This window comes from Zonotrichia albicollis, chromosome 1, assembly GCF_047830755.1.
Source record: "Zonotrichia albicollis isolate bZonAlb1 chromosome 1, bZonAlb1.hap1, whole genome shotgun sequence".
Lineage (NCBI taxonomy): Eukaryota > Metazoa > Chordata > Aves > Passeriformes > Passerellidae > Zonotrichia > Zonotrichia albicollis.
The window spans coordinates 135,155,288-135,183,018 of NC_133819.1; the positions used below are offsets into that span (position 1 = coordinate 135,155,288).

General features: G+C 39.5%; 1 protein-coding gene across 2 annotated transcripts; it reads left to right on the forward strand.

The window, feature by feature from the left end:
- Window positions 1-3,772: 3,772 nt before the first annotated feature.
- Window positions 3,773-27,702, forward strand: PIP4P2 (phosphatidylinositol-4,5-bisphosphate 4-phosphatase 2). Of its 2 annotated transcripts, none has more exons than XM_026798339.2 (7): window positions 3,773-4,009; window positions 9,798-9,943; window positions 10,958-11,064; window positions 13,165-13,288; window positions 18,934-18,986; window positions 24,876-24,966; window positions 26,096-27,702. In XM_026798339.2, exons 1-7 carry the CDS (start codon window positions 3,904-3,906, stop codon window positions 26,237-26,239), a joined length of 771 nt encoding a protein of 256 aa, XP_026654140.1. In that variant the 5' UTR covers window positions 3,773-3,903; the 3' UTR covers window positions 26,240-27,702. The 2 variants fall into 2 exon arrangements, with proteins under 2 accessions (XP_026654140.1, XP_005479578.1); XM_005479521.4 differs by having other exon boundaries at window positions 3,777-4,009; window positions 9,795-9,943.
- Window positions 27,703-27,731: the final 29 nt, after the last annotated feature.

The following is a 27,731-nucleotide window of genomic DNA, read 5'->3' on the forward strand; positions in this document are numbered from 1 at the left end:
CACAGTATGAAATTTTATCTTGTCATAGACTTGATCCTGCAGCACAGGATAGCTTTGTGAATGGAAATCTTGACAGAATTTTGTGTGCATTGTATATGCTGCTCCTCTGCACCTCTCTGTATTACAGTTTTAAAAATAATACTACAGTTTTAAAAAACTGTAATATTATTATACTTCAATAATAATTAAATATAATAATATTACAGCTTTAAAAAAGAAAAATAAGCCAGGTCTTGTGTTAGCTTACTATGCCTCTCCCAATGTAATGAATCTGGGAAAATGTAAAATAAGCTATTTTCCTGCTATTTTTATTCCATATACTTGCCATGAGGAAGAAACATGGTATAGCAACACAGTCCCTTGACCATATTCCAGTTCTTACACTGTGAGTGAGAAGTTATGGGAATTTGCATAACCTGTATTAAGTCTGAATTTTTATTTTTATCTTTTTTGTCTTTTAAGCGATCAGGGTATTTCTCTGTGTCTTTGAACAGCTTCTATCGCAGTGGGTTTAGGCTTGCAGACTCTAAGCATTATTATGAAACTAAAAATAACAGACAGATAAAAAATTATTATTGGAGGTTATTTGTTCTTAAACGTAACACAGAAAATTACAATGGTACCTGAAAAAGTCTGCACAATACAGATTCCCTGAGATATATTTTCACACTTCCTACTTAGTAAAGAGACAAGATTAACAAAGAGTTGTAGTTGTTTATAATATTGATACACAAATACTTCTGCTCTCGACAATGAGCTTCGACATTTTCAGTGGTTGCTCTTATGCAAAAGTTAAGATTCTTTTATCTAGGGAAAATTTTAAAAACTCTATGAGAATGATGATTTTAGAATGAAGAAAAATTAAACTTGATCTTTAATTAAACTTGAGCTAAAGCTTCTCAAAATGTCTCTCTAAGCATGGGACATTAATAAGAATATAGGAAGAAAATATGTTTTACCCTTTTCATTTTATCTCTGCCAAATGTAAGCCTTGTCAGTAACCAATGTGCTGCCCTCATTTATTGGGTACAGAAGTTTATATGAAACAACAGGACTGGGGCAGGACAGAGGTACATGTGTGATTCCGCTCTGTGACACAGGTGAAGACACCTTGAGGAACCTTCTGTAGGGCTGCTTTCAGAGGTGCAGTTGGCTCATCTGCCTGGGTCACGTTCAAAGCTGCATAGTAGTGTGTTTTCAGTAGGAGGCATTTCCCATGGAGGCACGTGCTTGGGTTTGTAGTCTGTATCATTCAGCCTTCAGTGCTGGCAACCCATGAGATGCCTTGGCAGCACAACCAGGTCCCACAGCGAAGGCTGGGGCATGTGCAGGCTGTGCCGGGACTCGCCAGTCGAAGAAGCTCAGGGGCAAGTAGTGCAGAAAAGCACCTGTGCTTGTGCTACAACACTGAATTCGAGTCATGATGTGTCTCTGGGTGGCTCAGGCACAAGCAGAGCTTCTCAGAGCAGAGCATCCCACCCACCAGAGACGGTAGGATTTTCATAGATGGAAAACTGCACAGCAGTTTAATTAAACATGTAAGCATTGCAGTTGTATCCAGAGGAAGAAGCGCAGGAAGAAAGCAGCAAGTTCTCAGTGCCTAAGCTGTCTGCAGCCTGGCATTATCTGATGCTTGAATTCTTCCTTTAGAGCCTAACTAGCATCCGGGGAAGGCTTGTTACCAGCCAAGTGCATCCCCTAGTTTCCTGGTACACATTTAGGCACCATCTAGCTTCCCATTGATAGAGCAGGCAATGCAAGCAGGTCTACACATCAGGGTGCAACATTTGAGTTGGAGTTGGTCCTGTAGACCTTTAACTACATGGACATGAAATACTGAACAGCAGAGGCAGGTGACTGAACTATTACCTAATTTCTGCTATTGAGACTACAGTAGCTCAGGTGACTATGGTTTTAAGAGTTCTGAAAAGTCAAGTCAAGGAGGTATAGGAATGCTGGTTTTGCTTTTTTTTAAATCCTAAATGGGTCCTTATTTAGATGACAGTCATACTTCCAAGAATAGGTCAGCATGCTGGGATGCTTAATAATTCTCAGCTGTATGTGCAGGCTTGAGCAGTCTGTCAGACTGAGTTGTGGCATAGCTTTCCCTGCAGGTCCCTGGGAGGGAGTTTGAAGTTTATAAGTCAGAAGAGCAGTTCAGAGGAGAAGAAGGTCCCACAGAGGCAATTTGCTGTAATTGCTGCAGGATGGACCAGGCACTGGTGGAACTCAGTGCAGCCTAGTTGGCAGCTTTAAGTGTATGAAATCTTTTCTGTCTTTTCCCATAGAAAGAAAAAGAGTAAAGAATCTGGTTGCTACTGCCAGTTCCTGCAATAGGACTCCAAAAGAAAGCCTTCACCTCTGTTCTTGTTGAAAACTGGGCATGTGATAGCAAAATCATGTGCTAAAGACACAACCTGACTGGTGATTTTTATGATCTACATTTGACCTGACAAAGTTGGTCTCATGGTACCTGATCAAGAAAGAGTTTGGGGGCACAAAACACTTTCAGCCTTTGAAATCCTCACAAAAAAAGCTGTTAAGCATTGATTTGAGCTTGAGAGTTATTTTGGAGCTGACTGATCACTGAAAGTTCAATATAATTAATACTAAAAAAGGCATCTTGCAAGTTAGTTACCACATTTTCTGATAGAAAAGTGGTTTGCCATAGCATTACTGCATTTCATGCGTGATGAAGACAGCTGGAATAACACAACCAGCTACCTTGTAGCATGTTGTCCCTTACATCAGAGCTTACTCATATTCAGAATTTATCTCTGCAGGATAATAATGTTAAAAACCACAATTTTGCACCAAATGATTAGTTAATTAATTTCATATTACAGTTATTAAAGTAATAATGATTTATATCTTCGAAAAATAAACCATATCAGCCCTCATTTAATTTAATGTTTTGATTATTTCTCATAGACTCTCATATACATTAATCTGTTTTTGTACAACAGTTTCATTTTCTAGATTCAAATATGAAAAAAGGTCCTGTACAAAATTTTACACACCATGCAAGAAATCCTATTTTATTTTATAAATTGTATTATTATAGAAGGAATATGGCCAGCTTGTGAACTCCCAGGCCATGATCTCACCTTTACCCAAAAACATCTGCCTTCCATGCGACTCGTTCAGGGAGCGCTTTGGTTCTGATCGCACCGCACGGGTGCCGGGGCCGCCTGGCAGCCTGACCGACGGACAGCAGGACAGGGCACAAGGGGGGACAAACATCAGTTTTATCTCAGTATGGTCTGAAAAATTAATCAGGGGGGGCTATTTTCCCTCTTTGCCAGAGACTTCCAGATGGTGCCCGAGCGGCAGAAGGAAATTTAGTCCTTCCGTCCTGAGAGCTCAATGGCACCAGGGGACAGACATCCCCGCTGAGCAGCAGATTTGATAACGCGTCGATTTATCTCCTCACGTTTAGAGCTGTTTCCACCGCTGTCACCTCGGAGAGTTCCTCCTCCATCCGTCTGCATCGCCAGAGCCCTGGAAAAGGCGACTGCTCCCAGCTAAATCGACTATAGCACTTCCCTGGTAGTCATGTCAACATCCAAACACAGAGCTTAAAACAACCTTAACAAAACAAACAAACAAACAAAACTAGAAAAAACCCACACGTCTCAACAAATGCACTCTTTTTCGGGAAAAATTTATTTACGACAGAAGGCAGTTATGTTTGTCTAGACACCGCCCCCGGCCTGCCCCGCTCATTACCCCGTGCCGGGGGCCGGCCGTCCCTCCTCCCCGCCCCGCCGTCCCTCCTCCCCGCCCCGCTCTCATTCATTCCCAGCCCCTTCCTCTGCGCTCCTTCCCCTTCCCCGGCGCCGCCGGCCCGGCCGCCTCCCCGCCCCGCGCCCGGCAGCGGGCAGGGCCCTCCGCGCCGCAGCCATGGCCGCCGAGGGGGTGGACGAGCGCTCCCCGCTGCTCTCCGCGCCCGGTTCCGGCAATGTCACCCCGACCGCGCCGCCCTATCTGCCGGACAGCAGTCCCCGAGGTAAGGCGCTGTGCGGGGCGGGGGGCGGCCCTGGCTCTGTGGCTGTGGCTGTGTGTGGCTGGGGACGCGGCGCCTCCGCCCGGGTGCGGCGGTGAGGGGCTCCCCCCACCCTGGCCGCGGCGGCGGGGCCGGGGGCTGCCGGCGGGGGAGCCCCCGCCCCGCCCTGGCCGGTGGGGAACAACAGGTAACGCCGCTCCGTGCCCGGCACAGGCCCTGCTCCCCGCAGCGCTCCGGCCTGGGCGGCTCAGCAGAAAAAATAAAAGAAATTAAAATAATTGTTTGCAGGGGCAGAACAAGCCCCAACCGGTCTGCTTATTATAACTCGCTCGCATGCCGCAGCTTGCGTGGTAATTGTTGGACTTGGGTTTCCCCATTAATTAGGAGCAGGATTAAGTGGAAGATCCGGAGCTGAGCAGCTCGGCTGGGCACAGCGGCTGCGGGAGGGGCGCAGCGCGGGGCCGAGCGCGCAGGTCGCCATGGCCAGGCAGCACCGCGGCCTCAGCCCTGCCCAGGTGTGGCCAGCCCGTCCCCGTCCTGGCAATCCCATCGGAATAACGAGGGGACTCGGTGCAGTGTGCCAGCTGGAGTCCAAAACCGCCAGGATGCCCTTGCAAACACGTTTCAAGGCCATAGCTGGTTATGGCTTTATTTTTAAAGCAAGTCCGATGCTGCGGGTACAGATCTGTAGCCGTGGCATAATTATATGGTATTATCTCTCTTGCATAGTCTTAGGAAAAATCGTCTTGTTGATCAATACTATTTAATTAGTAGGTGGGAAAAATCACTTAGAAAATGTGAATCAGGATGTTACCAAAATACATTAGTAGGATTTTTTTTTCAGTTAAACGTTTTGGAGCAGAAATTGAGGTGTGGAGAAAGCTGAAGGAATAAAGATGAAATAAGATTAGAGTAGCTTTGCTAGCAGTACCCTTTTAAATGTAAGACTACAATTCTCATCTCAGTAGGTCCAGTGTGTTGGCCCTTTCTTAATGATTTTTATTAACTGTATAGATTCATGACATGCATGCAACTAGAATGAGTGAGCATCTGTCTGTTTTGAATTATATTTAATCTCGTGGAAAGCTAGTCCTCTTGTCTTGATACAGAAATGTATTTCAGTTAGAGCTGTAGCTGGTGTTGACTGTTAACTTTGATTTGAAGTGGACAAAGGAGTATTGGCTTAAAAACAGCAGAGGTTGGATGCTTTGGCTTTTTAGTTGGGGTTTATTTGCCATTAATTTTTTAGTGTTGGCAGAATCCCCTAAGTAAACAAACAAACAAAAAAATCCATTTATCTACCTTAGTTTACATTCTGGGGTTTGATATTTTTATTCTTAGTTTTCCTTATCCTGTAACCATTTTTGCATACATTTCAATATGTTTTTCATTTTTTGGGTTTTTCTTTTTTTTTTTTTAAGTCTTTATAAATTTAAAAAAGAATGAAAATGCATTCGATTAGTGACTCTTGTTTGACCCCAGGGTAAAACTCATGACCTGGAAATGAGCTGGATTCGAAATGCTCGTTTCAGTTGGTAGCCATGTCCTCCTGTGCCTTCAGTGGCATCTGTTACTTGAGATATCTGGCTGGGCACCTGTGGTGGGATGTGGTGCTTGAGATAAGTGGTTTCTTCCCAAAAATGAGGAGGAACCAACACAGAGCTTTCTTGAATGTCGAATATCTCTTGTTTGATCAGTCCATGAGCAACTAGGCAGCACTTGAGAGCTGCTCTGCAGAGCCCTCGGACAGCTGTGGAACAGAATTGTGCAGGGCTGTGGCTCAGGCCCGTGGCTCTACTTCCCTTCTCTGTGGGCTTTCCTTAGTGAAAGGATCCCTGCAAGCTGAGCTGCCTTTCCAGCCGACTGGCAGGCTTCATCTCTCTCCCTAGCACAAGGCTAGGCTTAGAGGGAAGAATCATTCCTGTGGAAGAATTGGCTTTGCTTCCAAAGCAAACTCATTCTGCTGAGCTTCCCTGATTAGCATCATCTGGATAGTGTGGGGTGGCAGAGGAAGGAGGAAGAAGCCCTTTGGATCAAAACTACCACCTGAATGTACATTAATAGGTTTATCCCTATAATTATCTACTGTGCCAAATACATCATCCTCAACTTTAAATTAGAGAGACCATGTTTTGAAGGTGGCCTTCTCTTCCCTTGCTGATCTGCAGCTGAGACCCAGCTGACCCTTCCCTGTGTAAAATGGTTGAATCCTGGTAATGGCTCAGTGTTCTTAATGATGCAAGCAAGAAAAATCTTTTCAGTGTGGATGCAGGCCACAGTATTTAAGAAAATTTTCACAACATTGACAAAGGGTGAAACTATCAATTCTTTTCCCTGGAGTAGGATGGTTAGTCAGTGTTTTTTTGTTTAGGATTTTTGGGCCTTGTCCAGGATTTCTTAGTTTTTAGCAACGTATCTCTGACATCAATCATTAAACTTTTTCCCTTATCCACCCCCTCACAGGTCATGATAGAGAACTATTTTTTTTTTTTAATAAAATAAAATTAATTTATGTTTGACCCTGGTAGGCTTCTAGTGGTTCTCTGTTATTTCTACCCTTCAACTACCAGGGGAGGAAAGTACACAAGGTCCACAAGGAGTTTCTCAGGTTGCAAATGGGATGTCTTCCATTGCATTGCTGTTCTGTAGGGTGAAGAGGGAGTCAGAGGTACTGTGTGGTAGGACACTTTGCTAATCTTCCTGAACTAATTACTGTTGGGCTTTTTTTTTTGTTTTGTTTGATTTGTTTTTGGGGGATTTTTGTTTGGTTTTTTTTTTGTGTGTGTGTTTTTTTGTGTTCTTTTTTTTTTTTTTTTTAAAGAGTAATACATAATATAGCTGTAAACTTGTGTGTCAGCAGCAGGGAATTCACCATCTAATTACATTCTCCTGGTGTGTATGTGAAGCTTGCCTACCTTCCAGTATGACAGACTGACAGACCATTATAAACTGGTTTTAGATATTCTGGTTAGCCTGAAATTCAAGATGTCAAGGAAAAAAAAAGGTCATACTGAAGTAAGCTGATGTGCTTTCAAGCCTTTTTATTAAGGGGTAAGGAGCAGCTAACTCTGAGACAATGTCTTTATTTTCCTTTTCACCATCCCCCACCCCCTTACCCCCCCAAATATACTCTTTATATTTAATTTTTTTGGTGGCTTCTGCTGGCTTGTTTTTTGGACCTCTTCAAAATGCACGTTTTCTTTGAGCATGAAGGTTGCAGTGCCAAGATAGCTCATGCTTTCTGCTCCATAGCAAATGTTATTTGCTGCAGCAGGGCTCTGAAAAGCAGCCATTATTCGTTTGCTATCTGATATTTGCTGAGGCAGCAGGACAGGAGCAGCGAGGCTGCCTACCTGGAAGCCAGGCAGCTCCAGTCTGAGGCTGAAGCAGTGGCTGGTGCTGTGTGTAGGGGCTCACACACCTCAGTTTCATAAGAGTTTATCACTTGGAAATGGGTATAGAAAATTATAAATGTCTAGAAGGTATGGTTGTCAAATTTTCAAGTATTCCAGGATTGTGGAAAGCTGAAATGTTGAAAGCTGAGATGTTGGTGGCTGTGTGTCTCTTCACTTTCTGGTACCCTTAAAGATCCTGCTTACCTTAGTACAGCCGCCCTGTTCCCAGATGACAGAATTGAGCTGCCACACTCAAAATGGAGAGGACAAAGTTAAGAACTTTTGTAAAACAACTGTTGCTTTTCAAAAAAGCAACCTTAAAGTTGGGAGTGAGCTGTAAAGGTGTCTTGACAGAGAGTCTGGTGTTTAGTCTTTGGAACATGCCCTTTGTTTTCTGGCTGCCTGTTCCCCTAGCCAGAAAGTGTCAGCTGCTCGCTGCAGGAGCAGTTAAGCAGTCTGCTGACTGCCAGAACCCACTGGAGCAGCCTTGCCTTTGCCACGGTGGTTACTCTAACCTGATTTCTGGAGTGCTCTGGTAGGCTTGAGCTTGTCTCTGCTTGCCAAAGTGTGTGGGTTGAGATTTTGTCTTGTGTGTGTTTGTTTTTTAATGTCTTGTAATGTCTCATGTCCTCCATGTGGCAGCCTTGCTTAAAATAGGGTATCACAGTATTGCAAAATATTGATATTTAATATTTATTTTTCTGTATGCTACATTTTTTCAGAATCTATTTCCTCACAAACAGAAGAAATAGCAGTACTGTTACCTGATATTTCTTAAGGATGTTGTTTTCTTTAACCAGTGTATCAGAGCTGAACATGTGAAGTTCACTTCCTCAAGAAATACAACATCAGTTAGTGTCATGAATTCAGAGTTGTATTGCTGCATGTAAGTTGATTTTGTTTCTCATCTGAAATAATTCACATATATTGGATGTGATTCTGAGACTCTAAAGGTATCCATCTTTTTCCTGCTGCCTCTGTGAGTTAAAATCAAGCACAGGTCTGGGTCATATATAGACCAAGTAGCAAAAAGAGATAGCAACATGGCTGTTCAGCATGCACTTCAAAGATGTGTGGTGACTTATGGATCTGAAGGGCAGACAGGGTTTCCTATATCCCTCCAGCTTATGGCATTCACTCCAAGACAGCAAAGGAGTGATGAGTGCATTCTCACAGGCTTAAATTTAATACTCAGGCTGTCAGCTTTGATAGCAGCCTGTGATTTCACTCACCACCCTCCAGCAGATACTGCTCTCTTCAATGCTGTTGGTAAATGGGAAGTAGGCTGATCTCTCATTGCTTCTCTGAAGATTTGGTTAGCTGCTTGGATGTAATTTTTGAAAAACTTATTGAAGCCCAAGGCTGCAGAGCATTTTGAACTACTAGTATTTAAGAAAGCTAAATATGAACTACTGAATATGCCTGTTCTGAATTTGCTTACCTGAAAAGCCCTGAACTTCTTGATGAAGTAAAAGTCAGTGCTAATATATGCCAAAGAGTGGTGATGATAAGCTTGTGAGAGATCACTGTGTTGAATTATTTTCATTCCATGGATTCTTAAGCCTTGGATAATCTTCAGTGTTTCCTCCCTGTTTTGTTGTGGGCTCAAGACTGTCAAAGCTGGAGTGTGAGGTCTGCTCTTCCCTGGAGGCCTGAGGCCATTAAAGCCTTCCCAGTGTGAGCCTCTCCGGAGTGACTGAAGACCTTCTTGTGCATTGGTACTTTGGCTCCTGGACAAGAAAAGTGTCTGGAACCCTTAAAAGCAGAAACTCTGAGACTTCAGGGTTTTTTCTTCAAGAAAGCTTACATTTGCTGTTGTACTCAAAAAAGAAGCGTTCCATGCCACTTCCTATCCTAAGACCTGTTTTCTTCACAGGACTTTTTTGTGTTTTTATCTGTAATATCTTTTAATATATGATAAACACTTGTCTGTATTTCAGTCTTTTTAGATCTTTGTGGACGCTGTTTTTGACTCTTCCTACCTGTGTTTTATTTTCTGGGTCTTTTTCTTCAGAAGCCAGTCTCTACTAATCTGTAGTAGGTTTGGGGTTATTTAGTGCTTTTTTCTCCATGTGTTTTCTGTGGACTACAAAAAGTTGCTTTGAAATAAAGTTACATAGACGAGTTCTGTTGGATCCAGATTTCTGGGGTGGTTTACTGTGTGTTTGTTTTGCTGGTTTGCTTTACCTACAACTAAGCATGGTGTTTGTGTACACAGAAGTTGTGGAGAAGGGGAAAACAAACTTAGTTTTGTTCTGTGTTTATACGAAACGCTGGGTTTGAGGTGTAAGGGTTTTTTTCTTCTTTGAGCCTGTGCCTGCTGGAAACGGTACTTGCTGGAAGCGTTTTAGGATCCTCTGTTTTTTCAGCTGAGATTTCCTTGTCTCTTGCAGCAGAGCTTCCCCCTCCATACACTGCCATCGCCAGCCCAGATGCCAGCGGAGTTCCTGTGATAAACTGCCGTGTGTGCCAGTCACTAATCAATTTGGATGGCAAGCTGCACCAACACGTGGTTAAATGCACAGTCTGCAATGAAGCCACGGTAAAATGGATTTTTGGGGCTTTTTGGGGGACACTGGGGGTAGCACTCATGTCCTCACCTGGACAGGTGGGTCCCTTCCTGCCACCCCTGAGGAAGAGGACGAGCCAGCTCAGCTTGTCCAAACATATTTGTTTCTTCTCTTTTAATTCAAGTCTTCACTATTTGGCCTCTTGCTTTTATTTTTCCTCCTGCTTTTATTTTTTTCCTCCTGTCAGTTTTAGTTTTGGGATGTGATACTGCAGTGCTTCACAGCTTCTGCAAGCGTTTGTGTGATAAACACTGGATTAGATTTATTACATGGATTTATTATATATATGTTATATAAAAAGAACATTAAATTATGTCCTGAAAACAGGAAGCCTTAAAACTGCAGGATTTTTTTTTTCCATTTAGAAGAGAGAGTAGAGAACCTGCTGTTGATAGTCACTTTCCTGTCCAATATATAATGTTTCAAGCCAAACAAAGTATTGTGCACCTTTTGATTTGCTGCATGAAAGGGACATTGAAACTTGACTCCCAGGTTGGAGAAAGATAATTTCTGTACAGTTTAAAATAAGATTACAGTTCGGTGATGTCTTCATGGTCTCTTAGTGACCAAGAAACAGACTGTGGTCCTTTCACTATTGAATAAAGCCATTGTACCAGGCAAGAAGGCTTGGTTGATGTTTTGACTGGTTTTGAGTGATTGCTTTTTATTAATGCATCACTATTTAAACTCACATAAAAAAATAATAACTGCACTGAAGCCTTGAATTGTAATTGCTAAAGTATGAGTGTTTTTTTTCCATGAGTGAGCAGAATTTGCGTGTTCTAGTGAGGAAATTTTCATTTCTTAAGAAAGAAAAAAATTCTAATTTTGTGTTGACTCTGAAGTTTCCTCTGTAAGAGGAAGCGCATTTCTGTTAACAAGAACTTTTCACTGGAGTTGTTCTGCTTTGTGTTCCTGTTATGTGGAAAAAAGTGAATTGCTATGACTTCTGATGTGTGTTCTCTGGTGGTTGTGGTTTTTTTTAGCCGATCAAAAACCCTCCTTCAGGGAAGAAGTATGTTAGATGTCAATGTAACTGTCTCCTTATCTGTAAGGATACATCTCGGAAAATAGGCTGCCCAAGACCAAACTGGTAAGAATAAAACACTTCCAGTGCCTTGAGATGGTTTTCTTTAAAGCAACTGTTGTCTTTGTGTTGACACCTCTTTAAAACTAAAAGAGGTTCAAAGCCTTGGTCTCTTTACATGGGCACTTACAGGACTAAAATAAAACACTGCTAAATCAGTTTGGTCAAGTTTTGTAAACAAGTAATACTGGTTACCTAGTTGTCCTGTAAATGTGTAAATGGATACTTGGGAACAAGAAAATAAAAGATGGATTTCTTTTTAGAGGAGATTTATCCCTAAGGAAAAAAAACAAAACTGAGGGAGATAGTCAAGATGTAGGAAAATGCTTAATAAATACCCCAGTTCAAAACTTTGCTCACAGCAAAATCTCTTCATACTGACAAGGCATGAGGAAACACATCTTTCTTTGCTCATAAAAATCATAAATTTCTTCTCAGCATTTAAATGGTGTTTGCTGTAGGTTGGTGGTGTTTTCCATATGAGGATGAGCTCTGATTTTGATTTGTGGCTCTAGGACTTAGAACACTTTCACTGCAGACACAGGTAGTGCTAGTGTCCATTTCGTATATATTTTTTTTTAAAGTAAAGAAGAAAAAAAGTTTCTTCCTTTTCTTTAAGTCTCAGGTGTGTGTGTCCCATTATATAACTCCTTTGTAAGTCAAAAATAATGTAAAGAGAAATAGAAGAAAATCCACTTCTCATTTCTGGGACTTAATATTCATAATTTCTTGGAGACTTAGTTATTGTAACCACACAGAATACTCACTTTGCTAAGCTCAGAGTAGGGATTGGGAGTGAGATAGGAGATGGAGTAGTAGCTTGACTTCAGTTTCCTTAGTTATGCTGAGTTTTCATTCTCCTCTCAGCTCTCAAATGTATACAATTGTTATAAAAGAAGCAATTGTGATTGCCATAGTGATTGCTCTTACTGTTGGGCTTAAAGTGTTAAAGATTCCACCGAGGTAGGAGGAGTTTGATTGGAAGTGGTGCAGCTCTGACAGGAGAAAGGGAGAGGAAGGCTGAGTCTGCAGATGTGTGGAGGGGAGTTCTACCCCACCAAGTGCCCTAGTTACTCACCAGTCTATTGGCTGTTCTGGTTTTCAAACATAGTTTGGGACTTGTGGGAATTAACTCTTTTTACTAGCGCTTGGTTGGGTAGGACTTCAGAACATTCCAAACATTTTCTCAGAGTGAAAAATGTTCATGGGGTAGTTCAGTTATAATATATCACATAGTTGGTAACTAAACTAAATTAGAAATTCCTTAATTTTATTAAAAAAATCTCAAAAGCAAACATGTAAGCAGTAAGATAGCCTGTGTATTTGTCTTGCTAGAAACTGAGCGAAATTGGTGTAGTGTACTTTGAAGGAGGGAGTTGGGAGTGTGACCTAAATGGAAGACTCCAGATTGAAGGAAAGGCATTTAGAATACAATTTTGGTTGTAGATGGAAGAGATGCAATGCAAATTAAATATTGCTATAATTTTCCCCTTCACTTTTTTCATTCTAAGAAGTCTCCTCCTCATTCTGAGTTGGTTAATTTGGATACTGTCATTTTGGACTGACAGATTGTGTAACTAAACTGGAAACACGTTGAACATAAAAGTAAATAATTAGTTTAAAGTAAATTGATTTCATTTAGTCCACCTAGGGTGGTTTTCATTTTTAGTTTACTCAATGTGAATGGAATTTTTACTGTGCAAATATGGATATGCTTCTTATATTGACGTGGCTGTCAGTAGTGTGGGAAGGAGAGCTAGATTATGGAAGATCCGTACTCTTTCTACATGTTTCACATGGGTATGTACATTTCATTTCTCAGGCTTGCTCAGCTTGGGTATTAAGTTTTCATTTTTCTGGGGAACAGGTCTGTCATATGCTTGCAAGTCTGATACAGGATTTAGGCTTCTATGGCTGATCTTACAGGGAAAGAGAATATTTTTAAAACTGAAAATACTTTAGAGAGTGACCAATACAGCTGTTTAACAAGTAGATTATAGTGTAAATGTGTAAAAACATTTGGTAGTGACTGAGTTAATTGCTTGAACACATCATCCTTCTCTTTTGCTAGCTTAATTACATGTGTATCTAATGTTCTTAACGCAGTAGGCGCATCATTACTCTTGGTCCAGTGATGCTGATTCCAGAGGAGCAGCCAGCTCAACCTGCCTTGCCAGTTCAACCAGATGGAACTAGAGTGGTGTGTGGGCACTGTGGAAATACATTCCTTGTAAGTAAAGCATCACATTCTCCTTCTTGCCTCACCATGCTATCCCTCAAGCTGTTTGTTGTAAGCAGTTTTTAGAGTGTATTGCCTCACTCTCTGCCATCATTGAGGAACTAAAACTTCTTTACTCATTAATATAGTGTATGGTCTGGTTTTGGTTATTTTTATGTGTTTCAAGAAAACTTTTAACGGTCTTTCTGTACATGGATAGATAAAGCCCATGTCTTATTGTTTTATGATATGAGAGTGGGCAGTGCTGGAAGAGGAAATTGGTTTTTCAGCTTCTCTTGGGACTTGCAGTGGTGGCTGTGTTCTGCAGTGGCCGAGGGAGCAGTTCTGTCATTGCTGTATGAGCCCTGGAAAGCTGTTGGTTATGGTGCTTGCCATTGGCATATCTGTAAGTTGTTGGAGAACTGGAGGTTTTGGTTTATGTGTGAGTGCCAGTTGAACTCTCTGTAGCCTTCTAAATGGACAAGGTGCTGCTACATTTGAATTTTGATTGCCATGCACAAGCAAGCTAGCTTTGGCTTCATCATCCAGCAATGACTGAATCTCTTTCAGGTTTGTGGGTTGTAGGAAATGGCTAGATTAGGGGTACAGTTAAAGAAAACAGTCACGAGGGAGGTGGTGCATTCCTGAAACAAAGGATTGTAAGATAGATAAAGATCAGAGAATACTCAAGTGCATTTCCTTGTGCAAGGAAAAAGGCAGCTTAGGGGATGCCACTCCATGTCAGCTTGTACCAGCAGAGAGAGAAGGGCTGGCTTTTGTGGCAGGCTCTATAATGGCTTATGCCTTTAAGTCTTCACTTCAGGTTTATGGATCAGTGAGGTGCTTTTGTGGCTTAACACCACCTAGCCCCCTGCCCTGGTGGTGGGGAGAACTGGGGAAAAGGTAAAACTTGAGGGTTGAAATAAAAGCAATTTAATGATTGAAATGAAAAAGAATACTAATAATGATAGAAATAACAACAATAATAGTAATGAAAAGAGAGAGAGGAATAAAACCCAAGAGAAATAAGTGATGCTTAATACAATTCCTCACCACTTGCTGACCCAGCCAGTGCCCCAGCAGTGATCAGCATCTCCCAGCCAACTTCCCCCAGTTTGTGCCCCAAACGTGATGTTCTGTGCTATGGAATATCCCTTTGGCCAGCTCAGCTCTGCTGTCTTGGTAGTGCTCTCTCTCAGCTTCTTGTGCACCTCTTTGCTGACGGAGCATGGGAAACTGAAAAGTCCTTGACTTAGGATAAACACTACTTAGCAACAGCTAAAATCTTAGCTTGTTACCAACATTGTTACTGAATCCAAAAGAGAGCACTGTACCAGATATTAAGAAGTAAATTAATAGTCCCAGCTGAATCCAGGATGTGCTGTAATGTTTTAACTATTACAGTAAGTGATGAGTGCAGGGAGCTGGAGATGGCCCTTGTGCTTCTTTCTTTTTTTTTTTTTTTTTCTGAAAAGAAGTAGGAATATGATGAGGAATTTACAAGTAATCTGCTGACTGGGAAGCAATTAGAGAGATGGTCTAGAAATATTCTGAGTTCAGCCTTGTATTAAAAATACATAATTTCTTATAACCCTTGCTAAAGAACAGTAATCTGAATCTGAAGATAGCTGAAGTGAGTTTTCTGTTTGCCTTTTTTTTCAGCCCATATTTAGGGACTTTCACAGGCATGGGAGTTTTACCTGTCTTGATCTTCTATTTACTTTATACAAGTACACTCCAGATTACCTTTGCAGTTTACACTATGAACTATTCAGGTGACCATAAGGGAAAAAAACCAAATCCATAAAGTCTGGTTTTGCCCATAACTACTGGATTATGCCTTAAAAGCTTAAGTTTTCTAGTTTGGGATTTGTGCATGCGAGTTCCTATCATCTGGCTGCTTTTGTGAACTGCAGTGTTTTGAAATTCATAGTCTGCCAGGATAAGACCAATTTGTCACTTGATGATATGTTGAAAAGAAACTCTCTGAACCATTAGAAATTGGAAGCTTGCTATTTTTTTATGCTGAGTTATCAAGAAATAAACCCTTTTTTGCCTCGTGTTACACAGCTTTCCCATCAGTCTTTTGCTTCCATTTTTTCTGTAATTAAGTTTGAGATTCTGAAAATAAAATTTCTGGTTAAGAAAAATAAGGAAATTGTTGGATTTCAGAATGAGCAGAGAAGCAACAAAAAAGTGTTTTAGCCAGCCTGGAACCTCAGTTTCTGAGTTAATATTTCTGTCTTTTGATATCTCCATGTTGTGAAGAAAATATGTAGTGCTAGATGCATCTCTCAGCAACTCACTAGGCTATCCCTTTTACTTTACTTGACAGTTAAAAAATAAATAAAATAGACAAGCAAAGCTAGAATCCCTGGGATGGAAAAGTCAAATTGTCATGTTCTGTGTTCTTTTAAGAGTATCAGCTTGTTCACCACCTTTCCAAGATTTTATTTTCCATTTGAAAACATGACTGTGTTTTGCTTGCCTCTGCACATGGGGGAGTGTTTTTTACAAATTATGAAAACCACACTGCTTGCTATGGTGTGCCTCAAAGTTTCTGTCTTAGCTGGAAGAATGGCTGAGTACTGAAGTGAAATTGTAGCCAAACTATCGATACTTCACATCTTGTTAATCAGATTTTTTTTCACATGGTAAACTGATATACGTTCTTTCTGTGTTAAGGTTTCTACTGTTTCTGGCAGGTTTGGACTTGACAAATGAAAAAAGGGATAAAATAGAAAAGGAGGGCAGGATGAGGGTTTAACTGTGTTGCTAAATATCAGTTTGATCTGGTTGGGGCTGTTTTGGGAGCTTTCGACTTGGACTGTTCAGTTGCTGTTTCTGCCAGCAGTAAATCATTCCCTGCTCCTCCTCTGAGGGACCTCTGCCTGCAGTGCTCTGTGGCTGTCAGAGGCTGAGTTGCCTTTGGAAATGGGGGACAAGGGAGGGCTGTCCCTGTGCCCTCTCCCTCTCTGCCATCTTCCTGCTACTGTCCTGGTTTTGGAGGGACCTCAGGGACAAGAAGCCAGGAGCAAGCTATGGAAGCCACAGCCTGCAGGCTAAGCACTATGCTTTGTCAGCTGTGCTTTGTCAATTTTGTTTTTTTAAAGTAATCAAATATGAAAATACTTGCTTCTGAAATAATTTAATAGAAAACCCATTAAACTTTTCAGAAAAATAAGATACATTTTAGTTGGTGAAAGTATTTTGCCTTCCCAAAGAACCAGAGGGGAATAAAGAAGCTGCTTTTGCAGCAGCAGCTGTATGTAGGACTGTGTATGTATTTATGTACCTTATTATTTATGCTTTTTGTTTTGTTTTGGGCCTTTTCTTTTTTCCACTATCTTGTGTTGAATGCACTGAGAACTATTATAGGCTTAGAAGGAAAATGTTTGACTGTTCTTCTAGTGATTCCTTTGATGAATGTCTGGTTTTGTCCACAGTTGACATATTGATGAGTTCTGTATTCCTCATCTCTTCATCTGTGTTTCAGTAGTTCCAACAAGGGATTTGGGCTGTATATTGTATTGCTCCAATTAAAAAAACATCATTGTATTCTCAGCAGAGCGCTAAATTTCATGTAAGTGTAACTTCTTAACAACATCAATCAATATTAGGTACTTTAAAGCACTCTGGAGTATGAGTAAAAAATGCTAGCTTAAGCATGATTTAGAATGTACACAAACATAACCTTTCCCCACTGTGCTAATATGATTTGAGTGCTTATACTTTGAAAGTCTTGTCACAATTTTGCTCTTTTTCTACAAATACTTCTGGTCTGTGTAAAAGTCATCATAGCAGCTACTGCTTCTGTTATTTCCAGGTTACTCTCAAAGAAAACAGATTATTGCTGACTCCTTTTTCCATCAATAATTGGAGCCCAAATGCACTTGAGTTTGTAGCCATTAATAATTTGGGCTAATAATTAGAAGTTTTAAAACTCTGGAAAGATAATTAATGAGTAACCAAGGAAATGGAGTTGCCTACACTGTGATATAGAATTGAAACTGGTCTATAGAAGTGAAGTTGAATTACTATTAGGTAAAATATAAATCCTGGAATTAGACTTCCCTTTATTTCTGGAATTGCAGTTAAAAAAGCTGAAATAACTGCTCTGGTGAGGCCTCTCTCCATCCCCGATACTGAAAATTGCATTTTATCCCACTTTCGCTGTGTAGAGTTAAGGGAAATTGAGTAGGTTTTTGAAAGGGACACAGAAAAATACTTAACTTGCTCCTCTGCCAGGAATGTGGAAGTAGAATTAATGCTCTTAAAAAGCTTTGCTTGGGTGGGGAGCATTACAGAAGTTTTATTAAGGACTAAAATAAAACTAAATCAGTTTGGTCAAGTTTTGTAAACAAGTAATACCAGTTACATAGTTGTCCTGTAAATGTGTAAATGGATACTTGGGAACAAGAAAATAAAATATGGATTTCTTTTTAGAGGAGATTTATCCCTAAGGAAAAAAACAAAACTGAGGGAGATAGTCAAGAGGTAGGAAAATGCTCAATAAATACCCCAGTTCAAAACTTTGCTCACAGCAAAATCTCTTCATACTGATAAGGCATGAGAAAGCACATCTTTCTTTGCTCATAAAAATCATAAATTTCTTCTCAGCATTTAAATGGTGTCTGCTGTAGGTTGGTGGTGTTTTCCATATGAGGATGAGCTCTGATTTTGATTTGTGGCTCTAGGAGTTACTTTCACTTCAGTAGGACAGCTTCAGATTTCTCATGGAGATAAGGAAGGGCCTCATGGAGGCACTGGGGATCTGCACTGTGGCTTCTTCTCCTGCTTTTAACTTGCAGTGTGACTTTTTGCTTCGCCCAGAAAACTTCCAACTACCCTCCACTTGAGAAAGGCAGGGGAGGAGAGAGAGAGAGCTGCAGTTACAAAATAACTGCTTACAGGGAGAAGAAAGAGAGCCTTATTCCCTTGATCAAGGCAAACATATTTAAAATTTTTGCTTAATACTGTTATCACAGAGTGAAATAGAACAGAACCTGCTGTTTTTAAGTGAGTATATCATGGTGTATCCCCTGGTTGAGTTAGTTCTAGGCATTGGTTTCACTAAGGCGGTTTCCCACATAGGTTTCAGTCTGAGCATGGAAGGTGGTGACATGTACAGTTTTACATATCATCTTTTTAAGTCATGTAAAGTAGTCAGAAATGTTCTCTATTTCATTGATGTAAAACCTGATATCTACTTTCTAAAATATTCTTTACCACATTTTTTTGTATAACCAAAACTTAGTTTTCATAAATGATGCAAAGGTTGGGAAAAGATTGGAAAATAATTGTCTGTAATTGTGCCAAAGAAAACACACTTATTTTGATTCAGGGTATATTCATAGTCTTTAAGTAAGAGAAGAAAACCTATTAATATTATAATGTTGCGCATACTACGCCTGTTGATGCAACCACATTACGTCAAGCAAATTTTGTAATACTAAGACAAGTCATGGGAAATGTTCACATGGAAATCCCAATCCCATGTTGCCACTGACAAAAGGGCATCCCATTTATAGAAGAAAACAAAAAACAAATCAACGAGTCTGAGAAGCAAAATATTTTCCTAGTGACATTTAACATTAAGTGCAACAGCCATTTTCCCAGGTCTGCTTTTCAAACTTTTTATTTTTTTCTCTTTACAGTGGATGGAACTGAGGTTTAACACACTAGCAAAATGCCCACACTGCAAAAAAATGTAAGTTCTCTGAAAGCAAGGTTATGTAAATTACTGCAAAGTAGCCAGTGTTTCTTCTGTAAGTCTTTGGAGTAAAATGTGTTGGCTGTGCTGGTTATTTTGCTGTGCTCACCTGAACTTCAAGGCTAAAGCAGATATTGTGTGCATGTGAATTCTCCATTCTTTAAGCAGAAATCATTAGCTTTGGCATATCCACCTGCATTTATGAAAATGCTCTGATTGAATTGATAGAGGCAGAAATAAGCTGCTAACAATGGACAGGAATAGGTTGCTAAAATTAACTTTTTATGTCCTTGAAATTTTACCTCTTCATAGTAGTAATCAGATATCATCTTTAAAGGTAGAACTTGAATCACTTTATTGTAAGGGGAGGAAAGGAAATAATCTTGTCTTAATTTGAAAGAAGGTTTACTGATACTATAAACTCAACGCCCAACTTGTGTTAAGCATCTTAATGCATTATCTTGGTTAACGTTTATGAATGACTTGGGTATAACTTGTGTGGAATAACTTTGGTACTCATTTGCTATTATTATTTAAAGAAGAACAAGAAAAATTAGAATGCAAGAGCTGTAAGCTTTTTGTTTTGGTTTGGGTTTTTTTTTGGGCATCTCTTTTTGAGTATTTGTTTGGCCTTTCTTATCTGAGCTTGGGAATTCTTAATTTGAATTGTTGCACTAGTAACATACTTTAATACTTTCAGCCACATGGTGTGAAATAAGATATAAATATTTCAGAGACCTTCATGTCCTGCTGATTTATTTAAATATTTGTCTTCCTTTGACAGGCAAGTGGGACTTTCAGTTAAAGGAACAAACATGTTTTCCACTGGGAATGGAGAACCTCAGCTGTGTTACATGTTGTAGAAAAACTAGCAGGTCCCTTAGGAAGGAGAAAGTGTAGGAAAAATGCACTGTAGGTGTGGGCATGGCCTGGCCTTCAACACTGACTGAAGTCTTATTTTGGAGTATTTGATGGAGAAGTCAGTCTAGTGCCGTGTTTAACCTCAGGGGTGTAGCTAACCCAGTATGGAGTTGTGGACATGTTCTAATTTGCTTAGATTAAATAAACTCAGTCTTAATGAGATGCTGCTTTGCAGGGGTGTGTGTACTGACACATTAAGTCTGTTCAGTCCTTGAGCATACGTTGGGAGTTTTGCCGTTTGGTTTGTTTTAAAACTAATTGCAATTATGTTTTATGTCGCCCTTGTTAGCTGACCTTGGCTTTTTTCTTGACTCTCCGTAGGTCAGTGTTATTTGTTGTTTAACCTTAAAGACAGAAAACAACCAAACAAAAAACCCTAACAATAACAGCAGCAAAATAAGCTATGCTCCAAACAGCAGTCAGAAGTCACAGCATGTGATCTTTTGGTCTGTCCTCTGTTGATTAATGTTGCTTCTGTTTTAAATTCCAGCCAAACTCAAAGTTTTTTGTAGTGTTCTCCTCCATAAAGTGCAAAGCATGCCATCCATATGTAGGAAAGTGGGAGCCTCTCTGCAGTGCAATTTGTGATAATTACAGCTTGCATGGCAACTGTATTGCAGAATGCAAAACAAATTTTAACAAGTGGGCACATCTGTCCTTGGGCTGAGGATGCAAACTGTGGAATATTGTAATTTAGCTTTGAATGAGTTGCTCAGTGTTTTCCCGCATTTGGGATGTGATAGTTGGGAGTTGTGCATTTCCAGCAGCATAAACATTTCTGATACATGGATTTAGGGCACAGCATAGGTGAGACACAGCTTTGAGTCATGATGATGGAATAAATAACTGCAGTGACCTGCTTTCTATCAGGTCTTTATCAGAGGTCAGCATAGCCAAGGAGTTAAAAGGGAATGTAGGGTTTTATCTTATTAATGCAAAACTTCATTCATTAGTAGCTGAGTAGTCAGATGTAGAACTGTTCATTCCTTCTGTGGATTAAGTTGATAATTGTCACTGAGAAAAGGATAGTGTAGACTAAGGCAAAAGGAATCTTGAATCACTGCAACAGTAAGTTTTCCAAGGAGACATCAGCTGACACTTTTTAGATTAATAATTTTGTTTCAAATGTTTTTAGAAGTGCAGTGAATCTATGCAGGTAGTTTGTTTGTGACCTTCCATTTGGTTGATGGATATTAGAACTTTATATTACGAATGTTTTCTAAAACTGCAAGGGAAGATCAGTAGTTATTACTTGAAAAAGTTAAAAATGAAACCGTGTTCAGGGAGAAATAAGGCCATCATGCCTCATAGTACCTAAACAAAGGAACCTCTCATATCTGAGTGCATAGGCAAGTAGGATCTTCTTGTCTGTTTTTAATCCCATCTATGTACTACCATTGTGATACAACTTTGTTTTGTGATGCACTTGTTTTGTCTTGAAAAATAACTTGGGAAATGTAGGAAATTAATTGTACTGTAGAGAATAAAATCTTATTTGGTAAATGACCAAATCTCTTTGGAAGTGGACTGTAAACCTGTCATGTTAGTCTAGGTGAAGTGTTTGGAGAAGCCTTACTGATGTGTAGTGGCTGCCTGACACAGGCCCTTACTTGCATAGGGAAAATAAATGTAGCTAATGAGGAAATGATCATTATATAGTTGTATTTTATAGTGACACCTGGGAGTGGGGAAGAAATGGTTTCTTTTTGCTGATTTAGTGTTCTTCTGCATTTTTAAATACCAGATGTTTATCAGCTTGTTTTCCAAAAGTGAGAGATTCAGGGAAGGCTTCTGGTATTTTTCTTGTTTAATGATGAAGAAGCAGGAGCTGGTTTTTTGTTTGCTGTTCTCTTTCTCAAGATGTATATTAAATCATCTAGAAAATTCAGTTCATTAATGCAGTTACTAGAAAGGGAATTGAATGGTACAGGTTATTAGTACAGAATGTCAAATCTATTTTTTTTCCTTTAGAATCTATCTCTTTTACTTTTTAAGGTCTGCCAAAACTATAAACCCTAATGAATTTATAGCGCCTTTGCCCCATAAAGGACTTTTAGTAAAGAGAGAGATATTGGAACCCCATCACTGCTGTGAAGGCTAATTTCAGCAGTGCTGTTCACCTTCAAAATATTGGCATTTTAATTTTCCTCTTAAAAGCATGTTTGAAATCCTGGTCATAATTCCTATTACTTGGAGCACAAGAGGCCCAACATTCCTTCCTGTGGAACTTCTTTTATGGCCTTTGTCCCATGTGGCAGTTTTCCCCTCTTCTAATTACTCCATGATGCAGTATTGGATTTGACATCTTCTGTATCTGCTGCTGCCCAGAGTTCTGGCAGGTGCCTTTGCTTCCTCAGCAGCTCAGAAAGAAGGAACTGCTGCTTTCTACAGAGTTCCCTCATATTCCCACATGGAACTAATTGGGTGTTTCTGTGATAGGAAGAAAGTTGTTTTGATCCCCTTTTAATATTGCCAGATGTGCTTGTCAGAGTTTTCACAGTTGGTAGGTTTTTGGGACAGAGTTTCAACTTTCTTTATTCTAAGTTAATTTGGGGGGTTTATGTGTAATTTGGCGTGGGTAGAGGAAGCCTCACTATCTAGAGGAGGCCAGTGGCTAACATCACTGTTGGGAGGTGACAAATTAATAATGATTTATTTGGACTCTTAGGTCTGTTACACGACTGTAGAAACTTTAATATCTTTATTTAACCATTGCTTTCTGTTGAAAGAGAGAAGCAGCTAAACTGAGCCATTCTTTGCATTTCCATTTTGTTGTATTTGAGTTGATGGTTTCTTCCCCAGCCTTTCTTACTGGATAGGAGGAAACACATGAGAAATACGGATGGAAAATACGCACAGCACCTGCAATATTATGATTAAAAAAATAAGACTGTAAGTCAGCTCTGAAAGTGAAAGTTTCTTTTCCAGAAGGAACTTTGACTCTGCGTGCAATACACAGTTCAATAAGTATCATGTATGTTTTAGCTGTATTGAACATGACATTTTTACCAGCTTATCCTATGGTATCCAGCTCTATAATAGCATTAACTCTGAATACATAGCCACAAAATCCTGTAAAGGAGGGAACCTAAGGTCAGTTTGGCAAACTCAGTCTCTTCCCTAGTTCCCTTTTATAAAACTACAGTTTGGGTTTATTATTTTTAACTCATGTAACTTTGAATTGAACAACATATCCCTTTTCTAGAATGGCTGTAGAGTGGCTTTTGGGGGAGTGTGTGGAGGTATGTGTGTGAGAGGGTAAGATACCATTATTTGCCCAACTGGGAATTCTCTTACCCTAATCCTACCCCAGGCACCCTCCAGTGTCCTATTTCACTCTGAGTTGTGAGGTTTTGCTAAGGAAGTAATTTCCCCATGGAAGCTAATGAGCAGTACTGTTTAGGGACTTTCTAGCTCTTCTGAAAATGGCTTGTGATTAGTCACTTTAATCAAATCTTGCCTTGAAAGATGAAGCTCATTGTGTTAGCTTGAGGACTGTGATGGTGTTTGTTTGTTTGTTTTTTCTCTTGGAGCATTTCAGAAATTCCTTGTAAAGAAATAACGTTGAAGTAAAGCTGCTTAAAGCAATCTATTTGAAGGCTTTCTAAGACAAATACTTAAAAAAATTTAGTCACATGCTAAGCATATGAGGCCTTGCTATGTGGTTAATTAACTGGAGCCAGAAATTTGGTCAGTCATATGATGCATGTACTGCTTCAGTTGTTCAGCAGGGTTTTTTTCTGTTATGCATTTATCTTGAATAAATTGAGCTATCATGAGATGTGTAAAAGCATTACACATTTCCTAAGGTGTGTTGATCTCCCAGAATGGGATGAAGTACTTAACTAATGATAGCATGCTTCAGGATGCTTCAAAACACCTCTAAGATAGATAATGCATGCTTTATAAAACCACTTATGCCTCTCTAGTCCTTTTAACTGTGTTTCAGTGGACTTAAATCATATTCCTATTTTCCTCATTACTAAGCTGTATGTGATTGCAAATGTGTGACTCAAGATGTATTTGCTAAACAACGCTGAGCTTGTAGAATAATTTTTCTAACTTGTAGTAGATAATGTTATGGTTTATCTGCATTTATAGTCTGTTAGAGTGAAGCGCTGTCTTGATGCAGCAGGTAGAGACAGAGCTGTCTGTCCTGGAGTTCATAGTCTTGATGATGAGTGACAGAACTTCCAGGGGATTTATTTACCTTGGTTGTCAGAAGTTATTTGTGCAGCTCATATAAATTGTGATAGAACTCTGAAAGAAATTGCAAAGTAAGAAGAACTTGTCACGTTCTTCAAGTTCACTTAATAGCTTAAGGAATTTCAGTATTTGGAGATGTTGAACATGGAAAAAAATTACATGTCTGTGACTAAATTGATTTGTATTTATCTTCAGAGCAGTTTAGTCACTGAATGGTATTGAGTATCCAAGAAATGGATACTGAAGGTTGTTATTCTATTAAAGACATGTAGGGGTAGTAGAAGTTATTTTCACTTACTTAGATGCGGTGAAGTATTGAAGCTATGTGCTGACGTACTGAAAGCCTGAAGGGTGTCTTGCATGGAAGCTGAAAAGCAAACTTGAGTTTTGCCATCCAAAGGCTATCCAAGGCAATTACTGGGATGTACTGTGGGTGCAGAAGGTAGACACACTCAAACTGTGGGTGTGGCACCATTCCCTTTCTTGTAAGCACCTAGATTTTTAGGTACTAGATAATCACTGGCAGCTCTTTCAAATAAAAATGAGGACTCTGTCCTGTGCTTCGTAGTATAACTGTAGACTTTCCTTGCAACTCTATAAACTGGAGATGGTGTATTGCCATTCTCTTTCCATTCCCCATTGAGACTGAACAGTTACTGTTGATGATGGGGGTGGTTTTTGTGATGGTTGTTATTTGGTTGGTTGGGTTTGGGATTTTTTGTTTGCTTTTAATTTACAATTCCATTTATTTTCTAACAGTTCTTCTGTTGGAAGTGCACTGCCAAGGAGGCGCTGCTGTGCATATATCACAATTGGGATGATATGCATCTTCATTGGTGTTGGATTAACTGTGAGTGATGTCCCATGATAAATTTGCAGCTGTGTGCAGGGGTGTGTGTGTTCAAAGGAGTTCTCTTAGTTGACCAGCTCTTCTTTTCCCACCATTTGAGTAAAACTTCTTAAATTGGTGTGATTTTTGTCATCTCCATTCAAATTGTGAACTTAATCATCTGAGTAGGCCAAAAAAAGGAATTTTTTTAAAAAAGGTACTCTGGCACTTTGATAGTCTCTTTTTTTCTGATGTTAAATTTGACTCTTCATCTCTAAAAACTTGAGTTTTATGAAAAATGGCTCACTTCACTGTAGAAATACTGGAACATCTTGCTCTTGCTAGAGCTCTCAAAACTTCCATGTTTCCAGAAATACATATTGCTGTATAAGTTCCACTGCAGTAGAGGTGAATGGGATTCCAAGCACTAGAAATATGTATGAGTCTTTGTAATTTATAAAAGCTGTAAAGTGTAAAACCAGCTCATAAGCTATTTACAAATGAGAAGGCTCAGTCTGTTGTTATTCTGTGAAGTGGAACCAGTGGTATCTGGCTTACCAGTGTCTCATACAGGTTACTAGAGCCAACTTTATACCTGGGAATCCCAGAAAATTTCATGTGAGGAAATACCTCCAGTGAATTCATATGTGTAATTCTCATTATGCTTCTAACTTGTGTTTTAACTTGAATAATTAATTATGTGTGATCTTAAATGAGTTATGAAGGATTTTCCAGGTCCCTAATAGAAACAAAGCCAGAAATAAAAACAGTGCGAAACAAATTTATTTTCCTTTTTTTCATGACCTTACTGAATTGGAAAATTATGTGAAAACATCTTTCTATGAAGTTTGTCTAGAGGCTTGTGTAGCCTCCATCCTTGGAGTTATTTGGGACTTAGCTGGGTTAAAACCATGAACAACTTGGTGTGACCTTGGGGTTGACCCTACTTTGGGGAGTTGGCACTAGAGGTCTCCTGATCTCCCTTTCACGCTCAATTATCCTATGGTTATGTAAAATCAAGCTAATAAAACACCTAATTTACCCTTACCAGAGTGGAAAAGGTGCTGAAATGCTTCTCCTTAATATAACTTGCTCTTCTCTGAAGAACAGACAGTGCTGTATGTTTGACACTACTGTTTTCTCTTTTTAGGTTGGAACACAAGATTTCGCCAGGCGATTTCACGCAACATATGTTTCTTGGGCTGTTGCTTATCTCTTAGGTTTAATCTGCCTCATTCGAGCCTGCTACTGGGGGGCCATTAAAGTCAGCTATCCAGAGCACAGTTTTGCATAGAGAAATTGTTAGGTTATAGGTGAACATCTAGTAGTTCTGGATATTACATTTTGGACACTTTTAAAACCTTTCCTGTAAGGATTCCATTCTGTTCAAAGTAGTTTAAAGACTGGGGGTCTCTAAGAACAAATGTTCATTGCACTACATAATATGCAAATAGTTTGTTTTGCTGCTAGATTCCCTAGCTCTGAATACTAAAGCTATGTTTACATGTTCATAACTCTGTCTTTATAGGCGTTGAATTGTATTTCGAACAGTATTAAGTTTTACATTTCCTTTATGTTCAAATCCGTCTGCCATTTTTCTAGATTATCAGTAAGAATTCAAAAGCAAGAGTGTTTATAAGTGTTTCTACAGTAGCTTCACATTTGTACTTAACATTTTAACTAAAATTATATTCAAGTGGCTTGCTTTAAAACCTAAGCAATAAGCATTTTGCTTGAACTGCTTTACTGCATCTTTTGCCTAAGATCATAGTGACCTTATTCAGGAAATGAAACTTGTGAGTGTTTAAGACTGACACTGTTGCTAGAGAGACATTTGTAAACACTGTATGCTTGGAGATTTTTCAGGTAGAGAGATGCTATTTTGGTAGTCCAATTAAATTTCTATTTATCCAGGGTTGGATTTCAGTTAGGATAAATGCTTTTTCCTCAAGGATCCTGGGACTGAGGTCTTGGTTTTTGGTTTGTTCTGGTTGGTTGTTTTTTTTTTTTTTTTTTTTTCTTTTTTTTTTTTTTTAACTGGCAAATCCTAAAAGCCATGCTCGGATTATGGAACTTAACTCTGGTTATTCGTACAAGTTCCTTTACAGGGTCTAAGGGAAGCATTTCATATGACTTGGTTTGTAATACTTCAGTGTCATGTAGATGACAATAAGACGGTGGTGGGTTGCCTCTTACTTTCCTCTGATCTCATCAGATTTTCCCTGCTTGGGAGAGTTATGACACTGGTCACTGCAAAGGGAGACACTGTAAATTCTCATTAACTGCTGTAATAAGGAAATTAGTAAACTATTTCTTGGACCATTCCATCAAAGTACATCTAATCAATTTAGCACTGACTTGCCAAGAGAATACGGAAACAGAAAGTTTTTTCTAATGATGTATTCACAAAGGATTGAGGGACCAGTTCTTGCACTGCCCATCTTTATAATTTTAAACAAGTTTTTGCTAAATTCAGAAGGAATGTCCTGAGTGATTTAGACAACTAGTAATTTAGCTAATGGGGTCAGATGGGTAAATTAATATGGATGTTTCAGGGATACATGTAATTTAAATTATCTATGTTCCTGCTAAGTCAAAATGGTACTCGGATAAGGATTTTGGAGCACAATAAATGTAAATGATCGAACTGTAAATGATCTGTCTTTGTATGACGCTAAATGTATAAAAGCAGTAGCTCAGGATTACAATGTACCTTTTACAAATAAACTAATAAAGAAATAAAGATTATTATTCAAACTTAAATGTATTTTGTTATTTATATGTAT

Coding starts and splice junctions, on each gene's coding strand:
- PIP4P2 (XM_005479521.4), top strand. CDS start 3,904: ATGGCCGCCGAGGGGGTGGACGAGCGCTCCCCGCTGCTCTCCGCGCCC. Junction 4,010..9,794: donor GCCGGACAGCAGTCCCCGAG/GTAAGGCGCTGT, acceptor TGTCTCTTGCAG/CAGAGCTTCCCCCTCCATAC. Junction 9,944..10,957: donor CAGTCTGCAATGAAGCCACG/GTAAAATGGATT, acceptor GGTTTTTTTTAG/CCGATCAAAAACCCTCCTTC.